General features: G+C 34.3%; 1 protein-coding gene across 5 annotated transcripts in view; it reads right to left on the bottom strand.

Moving 5' to 3' along the window:
• Positions 1-24,203, bottom strand: part of LOC105448349 (peripheral plasma membrane protein CASK-like) — a 95,444-nt gene that overhangs the window by 60,946 nt on the left and 10,295 nt on the right. For 3 of the 5 annotated variants that reach the window (XM_011686869.1, XM_011686868.1, XM_011686871.1), the window contains exons 2-10: positions 18,931-19,043; positions 16,210-16,315; positions 15,113-15,190; positions 13,031-13,206; positions 8,673-8,744; positions 2,515-2,690; positions 2,219-2,341; positions 974-1,160; positions 128-249 (exon numbers count right to left, since the gene is read on the bottom strand). In XM_011686869.1, coding sequence (XP_011685171.1) covers positions 128-249; positions 974-1,160; positions 2,219-2,341; positions 2,515-2,690; positions 8,673-8,744; positions 13,031-13,206; positions 15,113-15,190; positions 16,210-16,315; positions 18,931-19,043 — 1,153 coding nt within the window. The remainder of the gene's footprint in view (positions 1-127; positions 250-973; positions 1,161-2,218; positions 2,342-2,514; positions 2,691-8,672; positions 8,745-13,030; positions 13,207-15,112; positions 15,191-16,209; positions 16,316-18,930; positions 19,044-24,203) is intronic. The other 2 variants (XM_011686870.1, XM_011686872.1) reach the window with 2 other exon arrangements.

Here is a 24,203-nt window from a genome sequence, read left to right as displayed (position 1 = left end):
TTGAATACTGAAAATTTAGATAGCTTATTGTGCAATCTTTTAATCATCTTCTCATCATTTTTTCTCTTAATCAATTCGGCATGTTCTTATTACTTTTTATATAATTATGAATTGTTGTAAAAAGTACCTCCAAGACGACTCGAATTCGATGATCATCAACGGCATTGAGTACGTCCGTTCGCAATAGTCTATCACTTTCCTCGAGAATCTCAATGTCATCCAAGCAATCCACAATTTCGGCTACAGCGCCTATAACACGAGAATGTATGAAATATTGATTTTACGAAAAACGTCGTTGATATGTTCGATGTCTCACATTACAATTGCAATCTTTTATGTAACAATAGACAATGTCGATAAGATAGTAATGCTCTCTGTTAAACCGGATGCAGATCAAGCGAACAAGCGCAAGTACACACAAACAATTTATACTCGCAATGCTGTTTCCACTCATTATTACGCAAATTACTCATTCGTGCTTATTCGCGCTCATTTGCTTGTTCTGTATCCATTAACGCAATGTTCGCGGAAATAACGGAATTTCCAAATTACACGATATCGTCAATCTGTCATTGTTGAAATAGCAAGCCCAGAGCACGTGAACGAAACTATATTGCATATGTTACCGTTTGTTTTGATTATAAAAATATAACGAGCAATTTCGCGCATACTTTTGAATTTTTTATGAAGCGAAATTCAACGTTAGCGAAATTCCAATTTAAAATAGCTATCTATTAAGACATTTCTTTTTTTTATTTTTAATACTGTCTCTATAATAATATTAGGTAATTAAAACGTAAATTATACAAACTTAAATTATATTAATAATAAAATCTGTATATATCTGTCTGTATTTAAATAAAATTGTCTTCCTTGTGGATTACACATCTGTTGAGGGAAACACTTTTATCTGTATCGCACTTGTGTATATGTATCACAAATAAAATTCTGAGATCGCTCGCTTTCGATGTACCTGTAGTTATCTCGTCATCGCCGACGTCAGAGAAATTGTCGCCATTAGCTTCTGAATACGGAGCGTGCCATTTCGACGAGGAGACGGCAGCTTTTACGGCGTCCTTCAGTTTTCGCCTCGCATTGAATTTCTTAAGCTCGTCTATAGTGTCACCTAAATGTATACGGGCTGCACCCTTATCACGATCCTGCAAGTTAAGATCCGTTCATTCGCGATAAAACAAGCGCAATTCTTATAGAAATAAAAAATGACCATGCTGTTATTGACGACGACAATGAAGCCGGAAGCAATGCAGATGCCAAAACTGTAAACGCCTGTAAAATTAATTTTAAAAGGCATTCGAGAGGCACCAATAAATTATCAATTAAGCAAATTAATTAATTGATTTAACGCAAACCAAATAGCCTTCGAAATAAAGAAAAATTCGTTAATAGATGTCTAGCTGCGTGTAACAATGGCAACGTACACATCGTAAAGAACGTAAACATCGTAAAGAAAATGCTGAGCCAGCAGCAGCAACCGACTAATATGCAATTATTTTCCCTCCCTGCAATCGGGGCGTATTACACCGTCATGGAGAAGCGAGGTGGAGAGAGATTATATACTTGCTTCTACGAAGTCCACGGGGGTTCGACGAACGTACAGCCGCATAAAAAAGCTCTAAGCAGTGCGCAGCGAGCGCGAGGTGTACTTTACTATAGTTATTTTCATTAACCGTCGGAGGCTTCGCTCCCGCTATAGCGGGATCGATAGCCCAGTTGCACGTGTGTTGCATCGAAGAAGTATGGGGGTGACTCCGCGAGTGTGGTGTTCCCTACCTTAGGTCACTGGCTAACTGTTGCACCACATAGGTATACCCTCACACCATACGGCGCGCGCGTGCGCACGCACATTCATTGGAGATAATAAGGAGGAACGAGGCCACGTGTATTACATATATATAATAAATATATAAAATATATATACATATATTTATATATATATATATATATACATATGCGCGACATAATTATGAAAAAATAAAACCCGATGTATACTATCACCGGCGATGAAAACGGAAGCCGCGACATCGATTATCCCCATCAGGAGTTGTGCGGCGTGACGTAGAATACTGATCGTCACCGAACGCCCGCGCGAACAATTATAATACGGATCAAATCGCGGGATTTCCCCTGCGTGCTCCGTATGCAGATAAGAGAGTATCGAATCGATGCCGCGAAATCCGCGCGGTCCGTTTCCACTTACTCTGAGCCACTTGTGGTTGAGAACCTCCTGGATGGTGATCCTATGATTTACGTCGGTCGTGAGCATTCTCTGTATGAGATCTTTCGCCGGCTCGCTAATGGGATCCCAGAGTACTGTCTCCATCTGCAAATTCAATTAAATCGGAATTATTCGGTCGCGCACGGAGAATTGCGCGCGACCCGGGCGCGAACGGCAGTCGCGCGAGCGAGCATTATATTAAAATTCTCCGCGGGCCGTTTCATTCGGATTAGCGGCGTTAGAGAAGCGACGTTAGGATCGTAAGACGTGGCGATTACCTGCACCCGCCCCCGACAGATCGCTTCCCGCAACCTGTCTCGAGATCCGACAAACGGAAGTGTACCAGTTAGCAGGACATGTAGCAGCACACCGGCCGACCAGACGTCACCGGGTTTCCCATATTGTCGCCGTTGAATCACTTCCGGCGCCATGAAGTGCGGACATCCGACACGACCTGTGCGACCAAGAGTGTCGTGAGCGAAAGGGGGATGAAATGGCTAATATGACCGGCAGAATGGAAGCGAGGCATGAGTGATTGCTCGGAAACTTCGCAGTCGATCGTTACGTAAAACGGAAACGTGTTTGCGACAAGTAGACGCGAATTTGTCAGCCGAATGAAGCATCTGCGTTTGATTTTCCCTCGATTGTATACGTTTATAAAACGAATAATCGGTACCTTTCTCTCTCTCTCTCTCGCACACACCCACCCATACACACACACGCACACACACACACACACACACACACACACACACACACTCTCTCTCTCTCTCTCTCTATCAAATCGATCGTCTGTGGCGAGAGAATCCAAACCGCTTTTGTTTATCGTTATCGGGAACGTCGGATCGACTGGACGTATCAAATATAATTAATAATGGCAAAGAACGAATGTCAAATGCAAAGGCTACTGCATTCCTCGAAAACAAATACACCTGTCACAAAGTAGCCGATTCTTCGATATAGGCACAAACGTCGTTCACGGACGATAACCAACGTGCTAACTTGCTTACTTTCAACAATCTATATTTATTAAGAATCGGTAAATGACACAGAAAGCGGCACGAGAGGAAATGTAGGTCACTGCACATTGAAAAGTGTACATGGGAAAAGATGAGATGATTAAGGCTGTAAAGCAAAGACGACATAATTGCGTTCGCAAGTATATCGTTAAATAAAAAAATTGGCATTAGAATATCGCGTAATTTTACATTTACGAAAAATGTCAAAATGTGACGTGACATATAATTATTTACATCAATAAGATTATCGCATAAAAAAGCATGAATTTTTCTCTAAAAAATATTTAAAATGTATATAATGTATAATATATGCGTACGTAAAATATATATAATAAATATGTATTTTTTAATATTTTATTTCATTACACATATATTCTGTTAGAGATTACATACCCTATATGTGATATATTCTTCTATATATAGATATGCTATTCTATCTATAGAATGAACTATATTTCATCTAAATGTTTTGTTTGTATAATAAAGAAGGGATATTGTTAATATTGTATAAATATACTTATTAATTTCTAACCGTTTATGAACAAATCTTATCATTACATAAATAAAATTATATTTTTCCAATACGTTTTTGCACATTTTATGCAATATTAAATGTATTAATAACATATTAATATAATAAAGTACTTCATCATTTTACGATAATGATAACATATTGATTACATTCTTCAAATAACAATGTAACATTATAATCTTGTACAATACTATAATAAATATTATAAAATAATTGGTAAAGAGCTTAAACTTTAATAAAAACAAGAACAATTTTATTTAATTCATCTCTCTATAGTCTATAATATATATTCAATTAAATAAATATAATATTTAAAATATTAATATTTAATATCAAATTCTGTAAAATAGAAGTTATTTATAACATAATATATTTGAGAAGAATACTTGAATAAAAAAGTAAATGGTGCTGGTGCACAGGGAAACTGATTACAGTTATTGATGTACAGCAAGAACGCAATAAAAATAAATTTAATATTTCAAAAATAGAAATGTAAAAAAAAATACGTAATGTTTGACGGTGCCACAACAAGGTGCCAAAGTACACACACAGAGAAACAAATTTTCGTGCGATTACACAACAAGAGCATGCAGGATTTATTTGATTTCAGAACGTAAAATTAAATGATGAGAAACACGAGCAACAAATTAAAAAAAAAAACGAACGTGCTAATAAAAAATATAACTGTCGATAAAGACATTTTAAATTCGTGTTGTACATAGCCTGGCTGCCGCTTGTCATTGCATGATTTTAATTACTCGCTTTTTAACGAAAGTAATTAGTTGCGCGAACGAAGCGACAAGTTAATAACATGCATTTTACGCAAGTGTAATTTAGAGATACAGGATGATGCACGAGTGGTCTGGGAAATTTCTGGCACAATTTCCGGCAGGAATATTTATTTCGAGAAAAACATGTTACGTGAGCATACGTGCAAAATGCACAATAATGGACGTGATAAAAACGACTCTATAATACATTAATCGCCTTTATAATCTGACTCTAAAATATCCCCTTTCAGAGAATTTCATAAATAGTCCCGATGTTTCCGTTTCATTTGAGACCGTTTTCAGTTAGTCTGTACATCTTATATTTTATCATAAAGATTTAAAAATATAGAATAGCTGAATATTACTTTATATTTATATTAAATGTTCGTCCTACCAAGTTCAAAACTCAAAATCAAATCGTATTTAAGACAAATGCGCTACAAAATATCTAATTAATAATAGCTAATTTAATGTATCCTGATATATATTTCTGATGGTATATCTAGTCTTCAGTTAAAAAAAAAACCAAGATTATATTTTTGCGTAACTTTATGGATAAAGTGTCGCGTTTCGTAGACACATAATATATCGCAGGTATACGGTAACATTGCACACTCCTAGTTATCGAGTTTCATCCTAAAAGAAAAAAACCACTATTCATAACGTAAGTTCTTTATTAAGAGGTATAATATTTTCGCAACAGATTAATCTCCACAATAATGCAAGACATAATTTTATGCAATTTTAAATTGCGTAAAATGTCAATCTGAAATTGTGCATGGTTATATCATGACCGTACGCTTTATTGTTGGGAAATATTGTTTTCAGTAAACAATGATATTGTATAGTAAAAAAATTTCAAACGTGCTTTAATTGGAATTCGTACATCTGAAACTGCTTTTGGTTTTATTAACGAACGATATTTTCGATCGAGGAATACACCGTGTTCATATTGTATCGCGTTTGCCTTTCCCATCGTATAAACACGTTTAGCAGATACTCGCAACAAAATAGTATTCTCTGACGCGGCGACTAGTTTCAATTTGTCATCGATAAGTGATGAAAGACAAGCAGAAGGCGGCATACGAATAGACAGACACACGCAGACACACAGGCTAGTTCTACCGCTACGAACAATGACGACATAAACAGGCCCAAATAACGCGGGTAATTAGTTCACGTAACCAGACTCAGAAATAGGTGAACCGATTGAAGGGTTTGTTACGTTCAACTAAAATATGATTATTATTAGTAAGTAAGTCTGTCGAGAATAAGATAACAAAAACTTTCACTCGAAAATAATAACAGTACATTACTTCGACAATATATATTACATTATATCAATATAATGTATATAAAATGAATTTACGTTGTACAATTGCATTTACCAATTGCAATAATAACAAATGTGATATATTGCATAAATTCTAGCGCTGAATAATCCATGTAAAATTGTGTAATTTATTTTAATGTGTCATATAAACAGGACAAAGTTGATTTTCCAATTTCTATATTTTGTTATCAATTATTTTCTACAACAGAACATTATATATATATATATTTTTTTTTCTATACCTTTTAAACCTTCCAAGTTGGACACACGCATATTGATGACAACACGTTATTTACGGTAAATAATTAACCATCATCCAAAATGTACTCAGATTGCGTTATAGAGACAGCAGTCGATTTGAGCAATTCAATCAAAAACTGATACGTGTTACGAGCGAACTCGGAAGCCACAGAGTAAATTCGGTCACTGTCCAGATTCGGTTATTGCATATAACATGTCCGTATTCGATTTCTACATTTTCAACATTCCTTTTTTAAAAAAAAAAACACTATGTTTACTCGAGAGATTCTCCTGCTACGAATTGGATTGGCCAGGGATAACGATCTCCGATTACCAGTAAACACAGGCAGACCGCGAAAATGTCAAAGGCGAATGTAGTTTAGTTTTATTTAAAAAGGCGGTATTTATATATTTTGTGTGTCAACGAAATGAAATAATTTAATGGCGAGTCGTAACGAACCCTTCAATTCTGTCAACGACTTTATCCCAATCCTACAACGGTGAAGCAGAGCTTGTGTCATTCGCGCGTTACAATATCAGACACACGCGGACGACAGGGGGGATGAAAACAAAAAAGGGGAACGAGTCGTTCTCTCGAGCTCGCTTCCCCTCGATGGCACAACAAATATCTGTTACTACGCGACCTGCACAATGATATCACAGGGATACTGCTATCGCACGTAGGTCGAGTGTCTATACAGACACTACGCGTTCTCAAACTAACATAACGATACCACACGGGGGGGTAGAACGTATGCTATGCCTCAAACGAGGGTAATCACGAAACTGGACTGATCGATCGCTCGACAATTACGAAATGCTACACATTCGTGTGCGCTCACGAAAATGAACTCGGAGCCATTTCCCGCTGAGAGATGCCGCAGTTTCGCCAGACTCGCCATACGAATCTTTTCTCTCCCGTATACAGGATGTTCCGCAAAGAACACTTCGATCGATACGTTAACAGCAGTGCGAGTTGGATAAAAGCTGATCATCCGGAAGAGCCGAACGAACAACATCTCGTTGATTTTTTGTCGAAATGCTCTCGTACTTGTAATACCTTTTTTCATGTCCTCAATATCTTTTTGAAAAAAATATATATACATGCGATTGGAGCAAGTTACACAGAACGTCCTGTATACGTCTGGCCTTGTCGTTGATGGAAAGAGTTCTCAATAATATTTTACGGTCACAGCGACGTTGTATAAGAAGCCGGGAGTTATATACTCAAGAACGCGGAAAGGAGATACGCATCCCCTTCAGGAGATACGCGATATTTTCTCGTTTCTACCCCCGATTGTGGTAAATCATCAGATGTTATGTAGATGTGGCAGGCATGTGGATACCGATATTGTCCTCCGTGTCGCTCACTAGCGAATCCTCGGCGTCGGTCAGGTCCTCAAAAGGGAAATTGCAGCTCGAAGAGATCAGGCCTATCGAAAGAACACAGAGAGAAAGGAGAAGGATTGTTATCGTCACGATAATTTCGCGCTATGCGCGATTTACTAACGGTTTCACGGACGATAGGATGCACCTTATCGTTCAACGCCGCTGGAGGAAGAACGGACCTGTGGCTGTCGGGTTTACCGTTGCTTTTGTTTAAGGAATCGAACTCGCGCGGATCAAAAGGACGCTAGATCGATCGGCCTGAGGAGCCGGCTTACTCATCAGTCAACACAATTCACTGGTGGTGTGTGTGTGCGTCTATTGGTATGTAAAATGTCGAAGCCCGGCATATCTCCGCGACGTTTGTATAAGTTTAGTTGTATTGTACGGTAAATCTGCGTATATGAGCCTGTTGGTACAAAATCTGTATAAAGACTGTCGAATTGGCTTGCTTTAATTCGTTCGTTTTGTAATCGTACGTATAAAATGTATGATAAATCTTTTCAACGATATCTCGGAGAGAGATTGGCTGCCTATAACATCCGCCGATATGAGAATTTGCGGTGATCATTTCTAGCATGTGCTACGGGATAACTTTTGAACAATAACTGTGAAAATATCACTTATAGATGCACAATTATCATTCTTAATTTTATTTCAATAAAATTTAAATTCTCATTCTCATTCGTGTTCTTAACTCTGCTTCAGATATACGTATTGCTGAAAAATCACTTAAGACAATATCAGCGAAGCCCAATGTTGTGAGAAGTGTTTTATATAGAGTGACATCCTTCAACGAATTTGTGTAAACCAGATATATCCGAGAGAAAAAAAAAAAGAGTGCATGTACATATTAATATATTAAACAATATATTACTTAATATGTTAATATGTTAAATATTAGCCAAGTCATATATATTAATGAGTTAGCCAAGTCAAAGTGAATATTCGAACTCGTAAAGCAAGCAAGCAAGCGGTGGCAGCTTCTAGAGTACAGTGACGTGATAGTGATAGAGGAGTACACGGAATGGGTGAAAATGTGGCATAATACAATATGTGTGGATGTGATAAGTGTGTGTCCGTGTAATATATATATGTATGTGATGAGAGACAAGGCTCCTGTGGAAGTAATGATTAAAGGTTAGATCAGGCTTACCCTCGCTGTCGGCCTTCAAGTAGAGCTGCCCCTTTGGGCTCAGACACTGTCGATACTCGGTCGTGTAACATGCTGTATTCATTCAAACCAAATTTCAACGTTATCAGGGTGTAATCAGACGACGCGCTTTTCTCGCGCTGTCGCTGCCTAATGTTATCCGCGCGAAAACGTGGAAACTCTCATCTATGCTCGCGGTTTCTTTCTTTTTTTTTTTGTTTTTTTTTTGTTTTTCCCGCGTTACTCTGCAGCATGCACGATGTCGCGCGCGAATCCAAGCAGCGGCTACGCGCGCAAAGAGCCAAGAATGAAACATTAGCTTTCGCGAGAAATAAGCATGATGGAGCGTTAAGGGGAGACGTCGCGCGGCAGCGTTATGCGTATTTAATCAGGCCGTCGGAAACTTTTTGTTTAAGGCGACTCGTAATCCCAGCGGCCGAGCGCTGTCTCGTTTTGCAAAACTCGTATATGTAAAAAGTTGCGCGTCCCAGTTTACACGACGGTTTTCCAGTCAATCTCCGGCCTATGTATTTGGAACGCCGTCGGTCTACTCCGAGAATGCCAAATTAGTTTCGAACTGGGAAGAGCAGAGAGAGGCGACAGCCGTGGGAGTTGGAAGAGATTAATATCTGACTTGGTATAATATCGTAACGTCTTAGCAGAACGAGGGGGCAATTAACCCTATACATAGCCGACAAAAGTTCTTATCGCTATTAAATTCTGTTATCGATCGGCAGGAACCATTCTATCCTGCGCCTCGTCATATAAAAGTGTATACCAGTGTTAAGTGTCATACTAAATTAGTGACAAACGTTATGTATTGTTTCCATGGCAATATTTCGGTATAAAGTTCTTTTACAAATGAAATTTATAATACTATTATTATCGTTATTTGTTCATTCATTGTGCTGCTCTATGTCTTTTTTGACAACGCATGCTATTGTTAAACACCTCTATATCTTCGATTAAATATTAACCTCGATTAAGTATTAAGTATAAAATAAGTAGAACGAAAGTAAGAGATCAACGGATAACGTGTGTTCTATCAACAGCTCTTAACGGCGATGTAACGCGACGCTATTGCCATTATAAAATCGATAATGAGATTCTAATATTGATTACCAGTATTAACATAATGTAATTATGCGGGATAGCGAAAGATGATTTTCCGTCATAACGGAAGACGCTTCTTTAATATCGCATGGCTAGAGATGAAATAAATCGCTTGAAGACGCACGACAACAATAATTGCGTCGGTCACGCAAAGGAAGTCTAAAATTAGTCCAAGACGTAGCAGTACAGTCTATAAAACGGACATCTACAAGTGTCGCTAACAACAAGAGCATCTACAAATGGAACCATGCGATATCGAAGCAGCGAAAGATTATAAAAAAAAATGCATAGACATCAATCGATTGCGGCTGATCAGAGAAGAGAGCATCACGGTTGTCAGTAGAGAAGAAATCCGATAAAAGCTGTTGCATTGTGCACATCGAACACCGAGAAATTTTTTGAATGTGATTTGCCAATCATCGACCAAGCCAGCCAATAATCGCAGAGTAGGGCATTCAAAAGAGAGACGATACAAAAACACCGAGTGTCTTTGAAGTGACGCTTGATGAGAGCCAGGAACACATTGTATCGGTACGAAAAAAAAAAAAGAAAAACGAATAGAAAAAAGATAAAAATTTGAATTACAAACTCTGAGGAGGCAATATTCAATGCATTTTTTTGTAGTCTTTTTTTGCCCTCGTTAATATTACTATCGCACTGCGTCGTGAGAGTTATTATAATCATATCTTCATTGGAAATGACATTGTACATAATGTGTAAAAAAGACTTCCCCCAGGAGATAAGCGATATTTCACGAGAATTTAATCACCTCGATCCAAAGATGCGTTGACGCACGAATCCTCGACAATAATTCTGTATCTCTGGGGACGCGCCTCTTTCGTCATTGAATATTTTAAAACTTTTCCTTTTGTTACCTATATGCGAAAAGAAAGTCGGGCTGCTAAATGACATTCGTTTGAACTAGTCATAATGAATCCGGTTGAATGCCAACAGGTCGGTAATTTAAAATTAGCTTTCTCTGATATGTAAACCCCTTCAATGACAAACGCGTGTAAATAATTAAAGCGTAAATGACTTTAAAAAATCTATCACATTTTTCGTAATAAAATAAAATCGACGATATGCAGTATCAATACATTTTTTGAACAGTTTACCGTCACGTAATAATATTGGACTTTTGGGCTAAACGTTGTTCGCGTTAGTATAAAGCCTTGATCTTTTATAGACCATTAGCCTTCAAAAAAAGTTAATGCGAGCTAGAGGTCGCTATATCGCTACGAGAAAAATCTAAGTTAAATATAAATGATATGTTATGAACAATAATTTAATCGGAATGTATGTCGTGTGCATAATGCAATCGCTTAATATAAATTAAAAATATTATTCAAAATTTATATATATACGTATGTGTATATATAATATATATATAAATATATTTAATTTTACACATAAATTTTCTCAACAAAAAATGGATAGTTCATTTATATTTCATAAAGATACTAAATAGAAATTTATTATCTTCCGCACAATTAAAGAAATTATCTTTTTAAATAGAAAGTTAACAAATCATTAAATATGATTCATTAAATCGCTTACCTAATCATAAATGATCCTAAATATATTTTCATGTTTTATCATAGTCGACGAATAAATGTGTACGCACAAAATTCAGTTTATATGTATACACACATGAGTTTAACACTTAATTAACAGTTTAAAGAGTTTAAATGAACGTAAAATTAATGTACACATAATCTATTGACGTATATCGCTTCGTATTTACCGGCAAATAGACGTAGACATCTAGATATCTATCTTTGATATATATGACATAGATATATATGAGCATTGAATAGTGCCTCTCAGCTAGTTTGCAGATGGAATAAGCGTATAATTACGCGTAAATATTTTTTAAATCAGCGTATATTTTGCTAAATATAAAAATAGTGTCGGCGACAGGTCAGGCGAAATTGGAAAAGATTTTTCTTCATTAATGTTTTCTCATAAAAATATGACAACTCGCGTGTTTAAATATACATTTGCGTTATTTGTAAAGAGCTCCATTAAGCAATGATTGAATTTATAAATGATCGCGGAAAAGCCGTTGTATTGCTTTCTGTAAGAGCTATTAATCACGAGATAATAATATTATGAATATTTCGAGACGTAATTTCCCTATTGCATCGTCTTTAGTAATGCCGCTGTTGTCCTATTTTCGCCTCTCGCCCTAGCGCCGACACCACTTAAAAATATTATGAAAAATTTAGTAATCTTAATGCTGTCGCGCTAAAAGCGGCACGACGTCAGCTCTCGTGAACGTATGTCACGGAATAGAGGGTAACGTGAAGTGGTTGGAGCATTTGCATGGCCTAAGTAAATTCTCCCTTTTTATGCTCCGACGATTTTATACTTCAGTTGAAGTGATGTTATCATTATCATGACTTGAACGATATATCTCATTCAACGTGCTGGAATAACAAAAAAATCGCTCATCGAAACGCTATTTTTTTGTCGGTGAGATATTTCGAGCAAACCAATTCAAATGTCAACAAGCAAAATTTACGAAAGTTAATTTTATGAAATTAACTTCCTTCCTATGTGCGGCAGTAATAATATTAATACCCCTCACGTTATTTTCATTAATAAGATTTTACCATAACGTAAAACATGCAAGTATTTCTCAAGCATCTAGAAAATTCTATTCTATAGGTAGGGAACAGACTTGATATTTGCATAAAAAGAAGAAAAGAGATTTTCAGATGCAATCAATATTTTCAAGCATTTTACGTCCCGATACGTGGCAATTAATATTCAAGGAAAGAATAAAAATATAAAAAATCGACCGAAAATTTAAGCCTTTAATTTATAAAAATTAAAGGCTTAACTAATATTTTATCAAAGCTGTATCATAATTATTTCTTGCTCGATTCTTAAACGCTAAACTCTAAAATATTTTCTGAACTAATTTTCATCATTGAAATTTATTTACGAAAAATTTTTTTACATTTTGCGAATTTTTTTTAATTAGCTAAATTTAACAGGTACGTATATTTAATAGGTGCTGGCTTAATGCCACTTTTCAAACTAATAGAGTTATTTTTATATGATAATGGTCGCGTGTATCACATATATAGAACTTTGCTGGAAGTTGGTAGAGTATAATTAATAATAGCGAGGTCGGGCATCCCGGAGCTGAGGTCGCACGGCTTTCGACGTAAATCTCTACGCCACGTAAAATAGATCGCGTAAAGAAAACGTAAGTGAATTAAAAGAAGGCATGAACGTACCAACGCCATTGGACTGCGAGGTCGGGAGTTGCACGGCAACGCCGAAACCGCGCAGCTTCACCGGGGCGGAATTTTCCTTGCCAGCCAGGAGGGCGCACTGCGGCTTCAGGTCACGATGAATAATGTCATTCTCGTGGCAGTAACGTAACGCTTCGAGGATCTGTCGCATGTAGTGACTGCAAAAGAAAACGCAGTTTTCTTAGGTGCCGGCGCTTTAACACCACACCTCCCCCCCTTCCCCTCCCGCACACGAAAGTACATCCTCGGTCCGAGAACAATAGCGAAGGTCGCGCACAGAACACAAGAGCATTTGCGCGCGACACCGAAAACCAGTCCTTTCTGAGAATTTAAATAGAGCGATTAAGGCACGCCTTGCCTTGTGCCTTCTAACGATAACGCAATGCAATGATTTTACATACAACGCAAGTTTTATCAAATTCATTCAGTAAACAAAAAAAGTCAAGGTATAGTAAACAATACAAATACAAATCCACATCCGAAATTTGTTCGTTGTAAAAAGAAATAAACATATAATAATAGACTACATCAACGATGTTATGTAACTTGAGTTTATTAAATAGTTTATGGGTTATTAAATAAAACAATATCGAACGAAAGTGTATAATCATGTTATTTTAATTTAATTAATAAAACGCATTTATAAACGTAATATGTAATAGACTATATTAACGATGTTATATAACTTGAATTTATTAAATATTTTATGGGTTATTAAATAAAACGGCATCGAACAAAAGTGTATAATCATGTTATTTCAATTTAATTAATAAAATGCATTTTAGAATAATATTTTTCATGCACACAGTTGTATATAGTATAAAACCCTTGCTAACTGACTCTTGACATTATCACGTATTTTTTACAAAGTGTGCAAAAAAGAAATATGGTCTAAAATAAAAACAAGATATTGACAGGCACAGTGTACTGCCAGAAGGTGATGCAAAATATGAAATATCGTACAAACAAGAACGATGCAGTTATTTACTATGTTCGTTGTACTTCCACTGTATCAATCAAAGATTTTCAGACGATCTTTTGAACTCGTCGTAATATGTGATACATGCAGCGAATACATGACATCTGTGCGTCTAATATGTGACATTAATATAAAGATAAAGATATCTTTTATGTTAAGAAATTTGAACTACAGCGTGTTCTTTCTCATGACAGATGAAAGTAAAGATTTGAAAAGAATTTATGTCTATACTCCTGAGGGATACATATTTTCTAAGTATATTTAAACGTGACAGAAAGATTTGTAATGTACATTCTGAATGTCTTTCCTTTATGAGTATTACCATATTTCAAGTATTACCATATTTCGTAATTTCTATCATTCAGATTATATCTCAATTTATTATCTAATAGTCCTTCGTAGTGCCAAAGATGTAAGACATATTTGAGACTAGTTTTAATAGGATCCTCTCGAGGTGAAGACTACTGCTACTTCAAGCGTGACATGAGTATATAGCGAATCTAATGGATCGCAGTCAAGGATTTATCGAGACAGGGATTTATTACGCTCCAGGGAGACTCTCAAGAGAGAGAATCCGTTTGCATTATATCGAGGTGTAACATACAGAAGGTAATCACGTTTGAGTATTCCGAGTACCAAACGACTCGATGAAAACAATTAATTTATCAAATTTCTCTCGTCTTGGTACACATCGCCTTGACAAGATTAATAAACAGATTAGAGTAATTTTCATCGTACATGAGCGCGTATTGAATATAGATGCTATGCGAAAATTGCGTTTTATCGAGAATAATGCTCTATAATCTGATACAATTAATTCTTTTGGAGAAAATTTAAGAGTTAGAAAAGATAAAGTTGATACAGTTACTACCGACTGGAGTTTGGATTCACTGGGAAAGTTTAAGCTGGAATAATATGGAATGTTGCGTATTCATGTGGCGTAATGTCAGGATATCATGTTACAAGTAAATGATGTCTTAGCAGATAATGTTTAAATGGATGTAATGTCTGCGCGGTGGATTCGCGATGTTCGCGCAGTGTGCTCATTACGCGCGATGATATATACATATAATGAATTTTCTTACCTTGCAACTGCTTCACTGTATACGAATCCAGCAGTTGCTCGTCTTACGACCTCGAAGCATAAATCAGAGCCATCCATACTGAAAGAGAAACAGGAATATTGAAACAGGAATATCCGGTGATGCGGTAAATGAATCTGTTTCAATTTGAATTTATCTCGTTTTATGATTCTTATTTACTTTATCCGTGGATTTTAAATTATCTCATTGATATTTATTTATATGCATGTATATCGATTATGAGATCAAATGTGTAACATAAATAATACTCAATTAATTCAAGGAAAATTATTGATCAAAACGGTGTATAATTAATCGTGTAAAATCAATAATATTACCATTAAATAAGAATTTTAATATGATAAAAAAAATAACATTCTATTAAACTAAAAGAAATAAAGTGTGGTTGAGTGTCATATTATTTAAATAGTCTCGTTAAAAACGCCTTGAGCATCGAGTCTATTAAAAACCTTTAGCTATCTTATCCGATAGCGTAGATTATTTCGAGAGCACCTCGGATGTGTGTATCCAATTATAGCGAACTATAGTATAGAACGTTATAATAGATAGCAAACAACTAAATGGAAAACGTGCCTTTCACGAGTAAAGATAGAGCCGTTAAGGAAATGACACGTATTTATTTTGCCGAGTCTTTCATTTTCGACAAATGTGATGCTTTTTCATCTCGCATATTACGAGCATAACGTTTCATTAGCCTAAAGGTAATAATTACGCCAGCAAGATGAGAGAGTATAGACTTGTTGGCATATAAAGGACGAGACTGACGCCTTTCGTTTCAAAAGTCGTTTTTCTAAAAAAAGACTCGTTGAAAGTTCATAATTATTGAAAGAACATAACTATAATAGTTTATGCTACTATAGTTATTTTTTACAGTTGTAATTTTATAAAACTAGAGATTACTGTACTGTATCTTATTGTTGAATAAAATAGATAAATGTTCTACATATTAGATAGAAAAATTGTTGGAATTCTTTTTATTTCTATCAATCGTTTCTGTCAATTATGATAATATCCTAAATCGGTTAAATAACGAAATATGTTTCTCAAAATATAAGATGCGTATGTTATTGCATACTTACTATTCGAATACCATGTATAACATGCCCTCGGAGCTGTAGGTTTCCAGCAGTTCTACAATATGTGGATGTTTCAACATGTGGCATATTGTAGCTTCCCGTTTCAAATCTAAAACATACAAAACGTAGATTTAACGCAGCAGATTTCCACGCCACATTATAAACGATGAAGATTAAAATCACTGACTAGATATAGCATTCAAATAGTTTTAAACAAACTTTACTAGATTTTTAATCCTTGTGTCGTAAAAAATGTTAAAAATTTTAAGATTTAGAGATTTACAACAAAGAATAATGTAAAAAAATTTTCAAATAAAAAATATAATTTATTTACAAAATATAAACGTGTGTGTGTGTGTTGCATAACTAATATTTCAAATTTTAACATTGTGTAATATTATCAGTCTTTGAAATTATAAGTATTACGGATATAAATTATGCAAATTTGTTATACAATCTAATTATAAAAAATAATCCGAAGAAAATAAACACTATATACAAATATCCATAAAAATGAGAACAGATAAATTTAATCTTATTCCAGTTAAGCGAAACTACAGATATCTGGATCGGATACAAAAAACTTCGTTTCCCAGTTTTTATCAGAGTCAATTTAGATGCCGTATCTGCATTGAACTGCAATGGAATCTGCAGTTAAAGCTATGAAAAGCAAAAATCGACTGCAATAACGGAATAGCTTATATTTTTCAGTTGTGTTACAAAGTTGTATCCTTAAAGAATACAAAAAACTAATTGCAATAGTTTAAAACAAAGACTTATTTAATGTGCAAAGTTGTAGAATAACGTTTAATGAGAATTTTTTAACAAATCACTTTTTTCTACAATTTTATACAATTCTAAAAAACAAGTGTTATTTAATTTTAAATTAATATATAGTAATTATTATTATAATTATTATAAAATTTTAATAAGTATAAAGAACAACAAAAAAATATCAATACATCTTTTATTCATAAATTTTTCGACTAATAGAAGCTGCAAAATTAATTTTCGCAACAAAATTTATCACAAAATTATACATGCTATTTTACAACTTCGTAATTAAATAGCTTTGACTAAGTGCTAAAACTTCGTTAATTCGTAAACTTTACTTAAAATTTACAAATTAACTTTACTAAAGTTAAAGAATAAAATTATACTTTTTCTATTTGCAAATTCGGCAACACGATTTAATTTTTAAAAAAATTTTTGCATATTGTTATCGATATATGTATTTTAGTAAAAATATAACAATATTAATTAAAATATTTAATAATTTAATGTCTACTTTATTTTATTTATAAAAAAATCATATTAAAAATTGGATAGAATACGTAACACATATTCTTATAAATATGGTTAGATCAAGTAGCGTGTATTGAGAAAGGAGAAAATCACAAGGAAGAGAAAGGTAAGAAAAATGACAACAAAAAGACTTGAACAAGAAGACTTGGTAATATTTTACGACAGCCAGCGAAATGAATATCTTGCTTCGTACGTATAGTTATGTTTCACGAATAGGAGCGAGATATTATACTCTGTTCGCATATGTTTCCGGATTTCTGGGATCCCATATAATCCTAAAGAGAGAATCCATATGGTACCTCGAATGAACATCTGCTTCGTTACTAATACGATACACTTATGGGAGATATTCCCGGTACAGAAGCTATTTTCGCTTTTTCTGATTTATTACAGCAACTCTATAGAGATTTTAGAAACTAATATCGTTTCAAAATTGTTCTTCTCTACTCAGCTGTCGCCTATCTCTTAATGAACAGTACGTTCATAGTACGTTCATAACTCGCCAGTTTCGTGCTATCGGGAAAAATTAAATATTACTCTCATTTCCGGAAAAAAGGCGCTTTATTAGAGAAAACCAGATTTAAAACAATGCGCTCTCCTCGTATATTTCATCTGCACCTGTCGACTGATACGTTGGATTAAATCCCCGAAAAATGTGCGCGGCGACAATGGTCCGCCTTTCCATTCAATTGCACAATGGCCTTCGCGCCGGTTCACAACTCGAATCCATGTTTAGTCAGTCGCGCAGCATTGGGGAAAGCGTTCGTTGTCAGGTAGATGGATAGGAGGGAAGCATAGGCCTTGTTTCGAACATACGGTGAAAATTAATGGAAGGGTATTTACAAGGAACTGGTTCCTGGTAGGAGTGGTTTCTCCCTTATTTCGATAAACTTGTGGATGTAAAGCAATCCGTATGAGAGACATGTATGTATGTACCATTTATAAAATGAAGAAACAGCTTAAAATTCTCTCTCTCTCTCTCTCTCTCTCTCTCTCTCTCTCTCTCTTTCTCTTAAATGGATATATTTATTTCTGTCGAAATATTATAGAAATTGTAAAATGTATATAAAAGAAATATTTTAAAGCTAAATTAAATTGAAGCATTTCATTATTGATTGTAGATTACAAAGAATATGTATCTCAACATGTCCTCTCTATATAAGAAATTCTTAATAAAAAGTATCTACTTGCATCTCGAAAATATTTCATCTAATATTTTATGGTTTCGGAGATATTCGATCAAATATGTACAGTCAACTTTATTGCTCGATGTTTAATATACATTACATAACAATCGAAAAATATCCGTGTCTTTTATTGAGCTGGTCAAACGTCAGGAATTCGAAATCAAAAAGAGACTCCGATCTTTTACATATCTTTCTTGTGTGTGTGTATCTACATCTTACAGTATGTACTCACCCGCAGTGCTGAGCCCAGGACTAGAGGTGAATTTTGCCACATCGACGATTTTTACGGCGAAAATCTGCCCGGTGTGACGGTGAATGCATTTTCGAACGACGCTGAATGGTCCCCTGCAACAATGCGGGCGAGAGGTCAATAATAATAATTACGCACGCGACAGTTGCTTGAGTACGGATTACGCGTATTGTCAGACGGTTAGTAAATCGGATAGATAGCATCGGGCCAATAAACGCGATTAAATATTACCTAATATTTAATAAAAAAAATTTTTGCAATATGAATGAAAAAAATTTTTCTGCAAAATGAATTTAAAAATAAGAAATTTTATTTTTAAAAAGTGTTTTAATAATTTTTAAATTTCTCATAATATCGTGCATAATTAAATAATAAAGAACTTTGTTAGTTTTAATTAAATTGTACTTAAAACTCTTTTGTTCAGAGTATTGCAAAACCAAGAAATATTGAAATATGAAATTTGTATTTCATTAATTTGAATATATATATATATATATATATATATATATATATATATCAACTAATTTCAAGAAATCGTTGAAATTTGATATTGTAAAATAAAGTTCCGGTATTAGAGCATTATCTTGAGATTTCTTTGATATCACTTTAAAAACCAAGGTTATGTCCTTCCGGTGACCTAACGCCATTTTTAAATGTCGCGTACGCTGTGACTCTCCATTTTTCTTATGCATACATATACTAATTTTGCATCTACACTATATATCTACATTCTACATGTAAATTTTACAGGGGTTTTTACATCAAATGTAAGAAAAGGGAAATGTCAATATAATCAATAAAGTTATAGTTCATTGAAAACATTGAAATCTCATAAGATCAGAAAATGGTAAAACGTTTTGGAAATACATAATTAATTTTTAACATGATCAAATAATTTTAATATAAAAAATATTTTTAAAAATTAATAAAGATATGCACATTTTTTTGTGTTAAATTCAAACGTTTTATATTTTAAAATCCATTGTATTTATTTTCCCTATAAATATGAGACAAGCGATATCATTATTTACAATAAAATATAGTTATTTTTTGAAAGCATCGACAGCTACAACATTGTTAAAAAAAAAAAATAGTTGTTATCTTTACCTTAGCCAATTTATTGTTTTTCATGGGCTTTATATGCAAATAAAAAAATATCGAGATGAATGCCAAAGAATTAAAACAGAAACATCGAATATCAATTTGTAGATTAAAAGCAAAAAGAACGAAATACCTTACATTTATATTTAAAATATCTAGGTTTATTTTTATATTACACACACACACACACACACACACACACACACACACACACACACACACACACACACACATACGCATGCAAACAGCAATGCAGCAACACGCAAAACACACACATACAGAGACACATACATACACACGAGTGGTTATTGATAGATCGAATTTCGAGATATTGATGTCGTATACTGGATGGTACCATAAAGAAGATAATCTGTGTGAGACAGGCGTCTGTGCATGTGCGTGTATGAGTAGGTCATATGATCAGACCTGTACTTAAGGGTTAAACTCGATAGCGGTCTCGGTTATCCATCGAATGATAACCACGCGTACATTCATGGAATTCGTGAAAACCCACAATGGAGAATGTCGTGCGTACAGTGTTTCACACAAGCATCTATCCTTGCGGCTTGCACGGTAATGGTGCATCATCATATCAAATGAATTATTCCAATAACTGCACAAATCACACAATCAATTTTGTTTGAATTTTGTTTATACTCGTATAGTAAAAATGCATATTCTTTATTTCAAAACGTTATACTTTCAATTTTTTTTTTATTGTTGAGCATTCCGTTTTAAGTTTCGCATTGTTATTTCTACATTCAAGTAGTTATATTATGTTTTTATTAGCCAATCAATATTAATAGCCAGTTATTTATCCGGTATTATCAGATAACCGGTATAATATTTATTTCACAATTCTTTGAAATTATTATACGCAAAATTTAGCATATCTAAAATTAATTTTTCATCTTGGAAAGTTATTTTATTATTATTAAAGTATTAAATTATTAATATTAATTTTTCTCTATTAATATTATTACATTTTAAATAATTCTCTTCCTCTATATCTTATTTTCGCAATAATGAATATATAATAATGTATACATTTAATAAAGATCATAAATACCAATAATAATTTAACAGATAATTGTAATGGTATTTCAAACTTATTATAAATAAGTTATTGTATAATTGAAATTATCCGTTTATATTCAATTGATAGCCTAAACGCGTTATATTGAAACACATTTATGTTTCATCTTTTTAAGTAGTTAATGTAGTAATATACATATAACAATAGAAAACAAAAAATTTATAAAACTTCTACGTAAATATCATAAAAATTAAATGATTATGTTCAAATAAAATTATCATATAACACTTCTTTTAACGCAATAAAATAATATCATTCGTTGTATATCTCATTTTAATATCCACATTTTACAAAAATTACATTGTTATCCAATCGTATTGTGCATTTAAAAAGTATTTAATTTATTGTATTTTTCAATATAATCTCGATATAAACTGAAAAGCGTAATGCGGTCTTTTAAAAACGTCTACGTAAATCCTTTATACATACACAGGCCGTCATCTCCGATATACTCGCAAACGTGTTACTAAATACATCATCCTCCGTTTTTCGTTGTTAAAAGCTCTCTTGCAAGACGGCCCTTGAGTGCCTTAAGGCCTTCATAAAGCAATTCGCACGAAAGCGTAATCCGCCTTTTATGAAAAGCTATTGACTTCTCGTGTCACTTTCCAGAAGAGGTCAAACATTACCGCGACCCATATTCAAAATCAATTTTCCGTTTAAAAAAGAATTCGCATGCACAATTCTTTTTTCCTATCTCTTTATGTATTAGACGTATATGTCATATCACTTTATATTTTCAAATCATTCTTTTGACAAGCTGTACAATGAAGTAAACGTAAACGGATTGATTTGTCTAACGCCAATATTTCCATAAAAATTTCGTTAAATATCAATTCAGTTAATTCGATATCATGTACACGGAGAGAATTTCCTTTTAAAATTTATCCTGAAAATCATGTTAATTGTGAGACAATATAGTATTTAGGTAAATTTTACTGTGCACTACAATAAATTTTACTGCAAAATCTTATTGTAGTGCACAGTAAAATTTGCCTAAATACTATATTGTCCCATAATTAACATGATTTGCAGGGTAAATTTAAAAAAAAATTCTCTCCGTGTATGCGCCAATATAAGCAACACACAATGGCGGTCAGTTTACAAGGCAAAATATTTCTTCCCCAGGGAAAGATATACTCTCCTAGAAGCCATGCTGCTTCCTGAATGACCAATTATCGGGAGTGAACGCAGATTCGAGAGAAGAGATTGAACGGAAAGGGCGGTTGCGATAGCTAGATAATTAGACGAACGTCCCCCCTCGCCCTTCCGATTAAATGGCACACTCGTAACGAATTACCACGTCGGGATGAAGATCGAACTCAATTTATTTGTCTTTTTATTTCTAATATCCTCACATAGCTTTCATTGGCCATTTATACACGGAGAGAATTTTCTTTTAAAATTTACCCTTGTCGACTCATGTTAATTGTGAGACAATATAGTATTTAGGTAAATTTTACTGTGCACTACAATAAATTTTACTGCAAAATCTTATTGTAGTGCACAGTAAAATTTGCCTAAATACTATATTGTCCCATAATTAACATGATTTGCAGGGTAAATTAAAAAAAAAATTCTCTCCGTGTTTATGAATAAATCTTCATTTATAGAGCGTACGTGAGTACAGATTATTAGCGTACTGGTTCTCACCGTCGTCAAATATGGCTCCATTTAACCCCCTGGCCATTGTAAATTAGACTTCGAATTTGCCGTAATTGAACTTTGCCTTCTGTCGTTAACAAGTTGTGTTGAAGGTAGGGCATCGCTGATACAAGCGCTCAAGTTTCATACAGAATTCTGCTTTCCAAAACGGCAATTACGACATCAGATCGGGTGTACGCTTAAGCTGTTTCAAATTTTAGGTAAATCCGTTAGGATAGCACGCTGCTCACACCGAAGTCATAACTTTACTGAACATAACTTGTCATTGATTAGAACATGCTGCGTTCAAATTGCTGATTTATAATCTAACAGCTTGTTAATGTGGAAAAACTCGTTCGTTGCGCATTTATGAAGATGCGCGACCATTTGTGTGAAATAAAATATCAAAAATAAAAATACGTCGTATCAATATTTTTTCTTTACAAATCTTCAACATATATTTAATATATTTCTAGAAATAAATATTTATCAGATTTTTTACGATTTTTTAAATGTATTCATAAAATAGCGCACATGTTTTATATTTTATACATCAAATTGATAATTTTCCGGAATGTAAAGATAACAATGCCACGTCTTACAATCCATTTTACAATCATATGTAATCTTTTCGTACAGTATCTTTCACTTGAAATAAGTTGCGAGAATTAATATAAGTTTCTAAACATTCGGTTACTAAACAATCGAAATCTTTTCATTCAGAATGTTCTTCGAAGAGTTTGAAACTCGTCTCTCCATTGGATGTCGGACACTTGTTTACAGATGCAGAAGCTAAATTCGATGCCCAGACTACATCATCAAGATACGTCTACCCGACATTAACATTCCATCTCTATACCTCATTCGTTTCCGCGGTATTGGAGGCACGTAGACGTAATGGGTACGCCCGACTACAGGGAAAAGAGAGGGATGGGAAATTGAAACCGCTAAATGGGATTGTTAGGGAAAGTCAGGAATAAATAACGTTTCCAGCTAGTACAGAGGCGTTCGCAATATTCAGAAAGGCTCGTTTAACCTGCTGAAATACTCCCTTTTACGTCGACAACCCTCATCAGACTATTTAGTCGCTCTTATTCCGTACACACTTTCTCTGTAGTTACTCTTATCAACACGTACAGATCACATATGCTCCGGCTAACCGAAATGCAGTATATAAATGCGCCAGTTACTCGTCTCTCTCGATAATTCTGTTAAACTTAAGCCGCACCGTTGCACTGATATTACGTGCTCTCTCTCTCTCTCTCTCTCTCTCTCTCTCTCTTTCTCTCTCTCTCTATCTCTCTCTGTCTATTACTAATTAATCTTTCACATTTTTTAATAATTTTCACATAAAAAGAAAATTTCTTTACAATAATAAAACTTAAAATTCTAACGCTTGTAGTCTTAAAAAAAA

The sequence above is a fragment of the Wasmannia auropunctata genome, unplaced genomic scaffold (genome assembly GCF_000956235.1).
Source record: "Wasmannia auropunctata unplaced genomic scaffold, wasmannia.A_1.0 LD336088.1, whole genome shotgun sequence".
NCBI classification, from domain to species: Eukaryota; Metazoa; Arthropoda; class Insecta; order Hymenoptera; family Formicidae; genus Wasmannia; species Wasmannia auropunctata.
The sequence above is the reverse complement of the archived record's forward strand: the minus strand, read 5'-3'. Positions and strand labels throughout refer to the sequence as shown.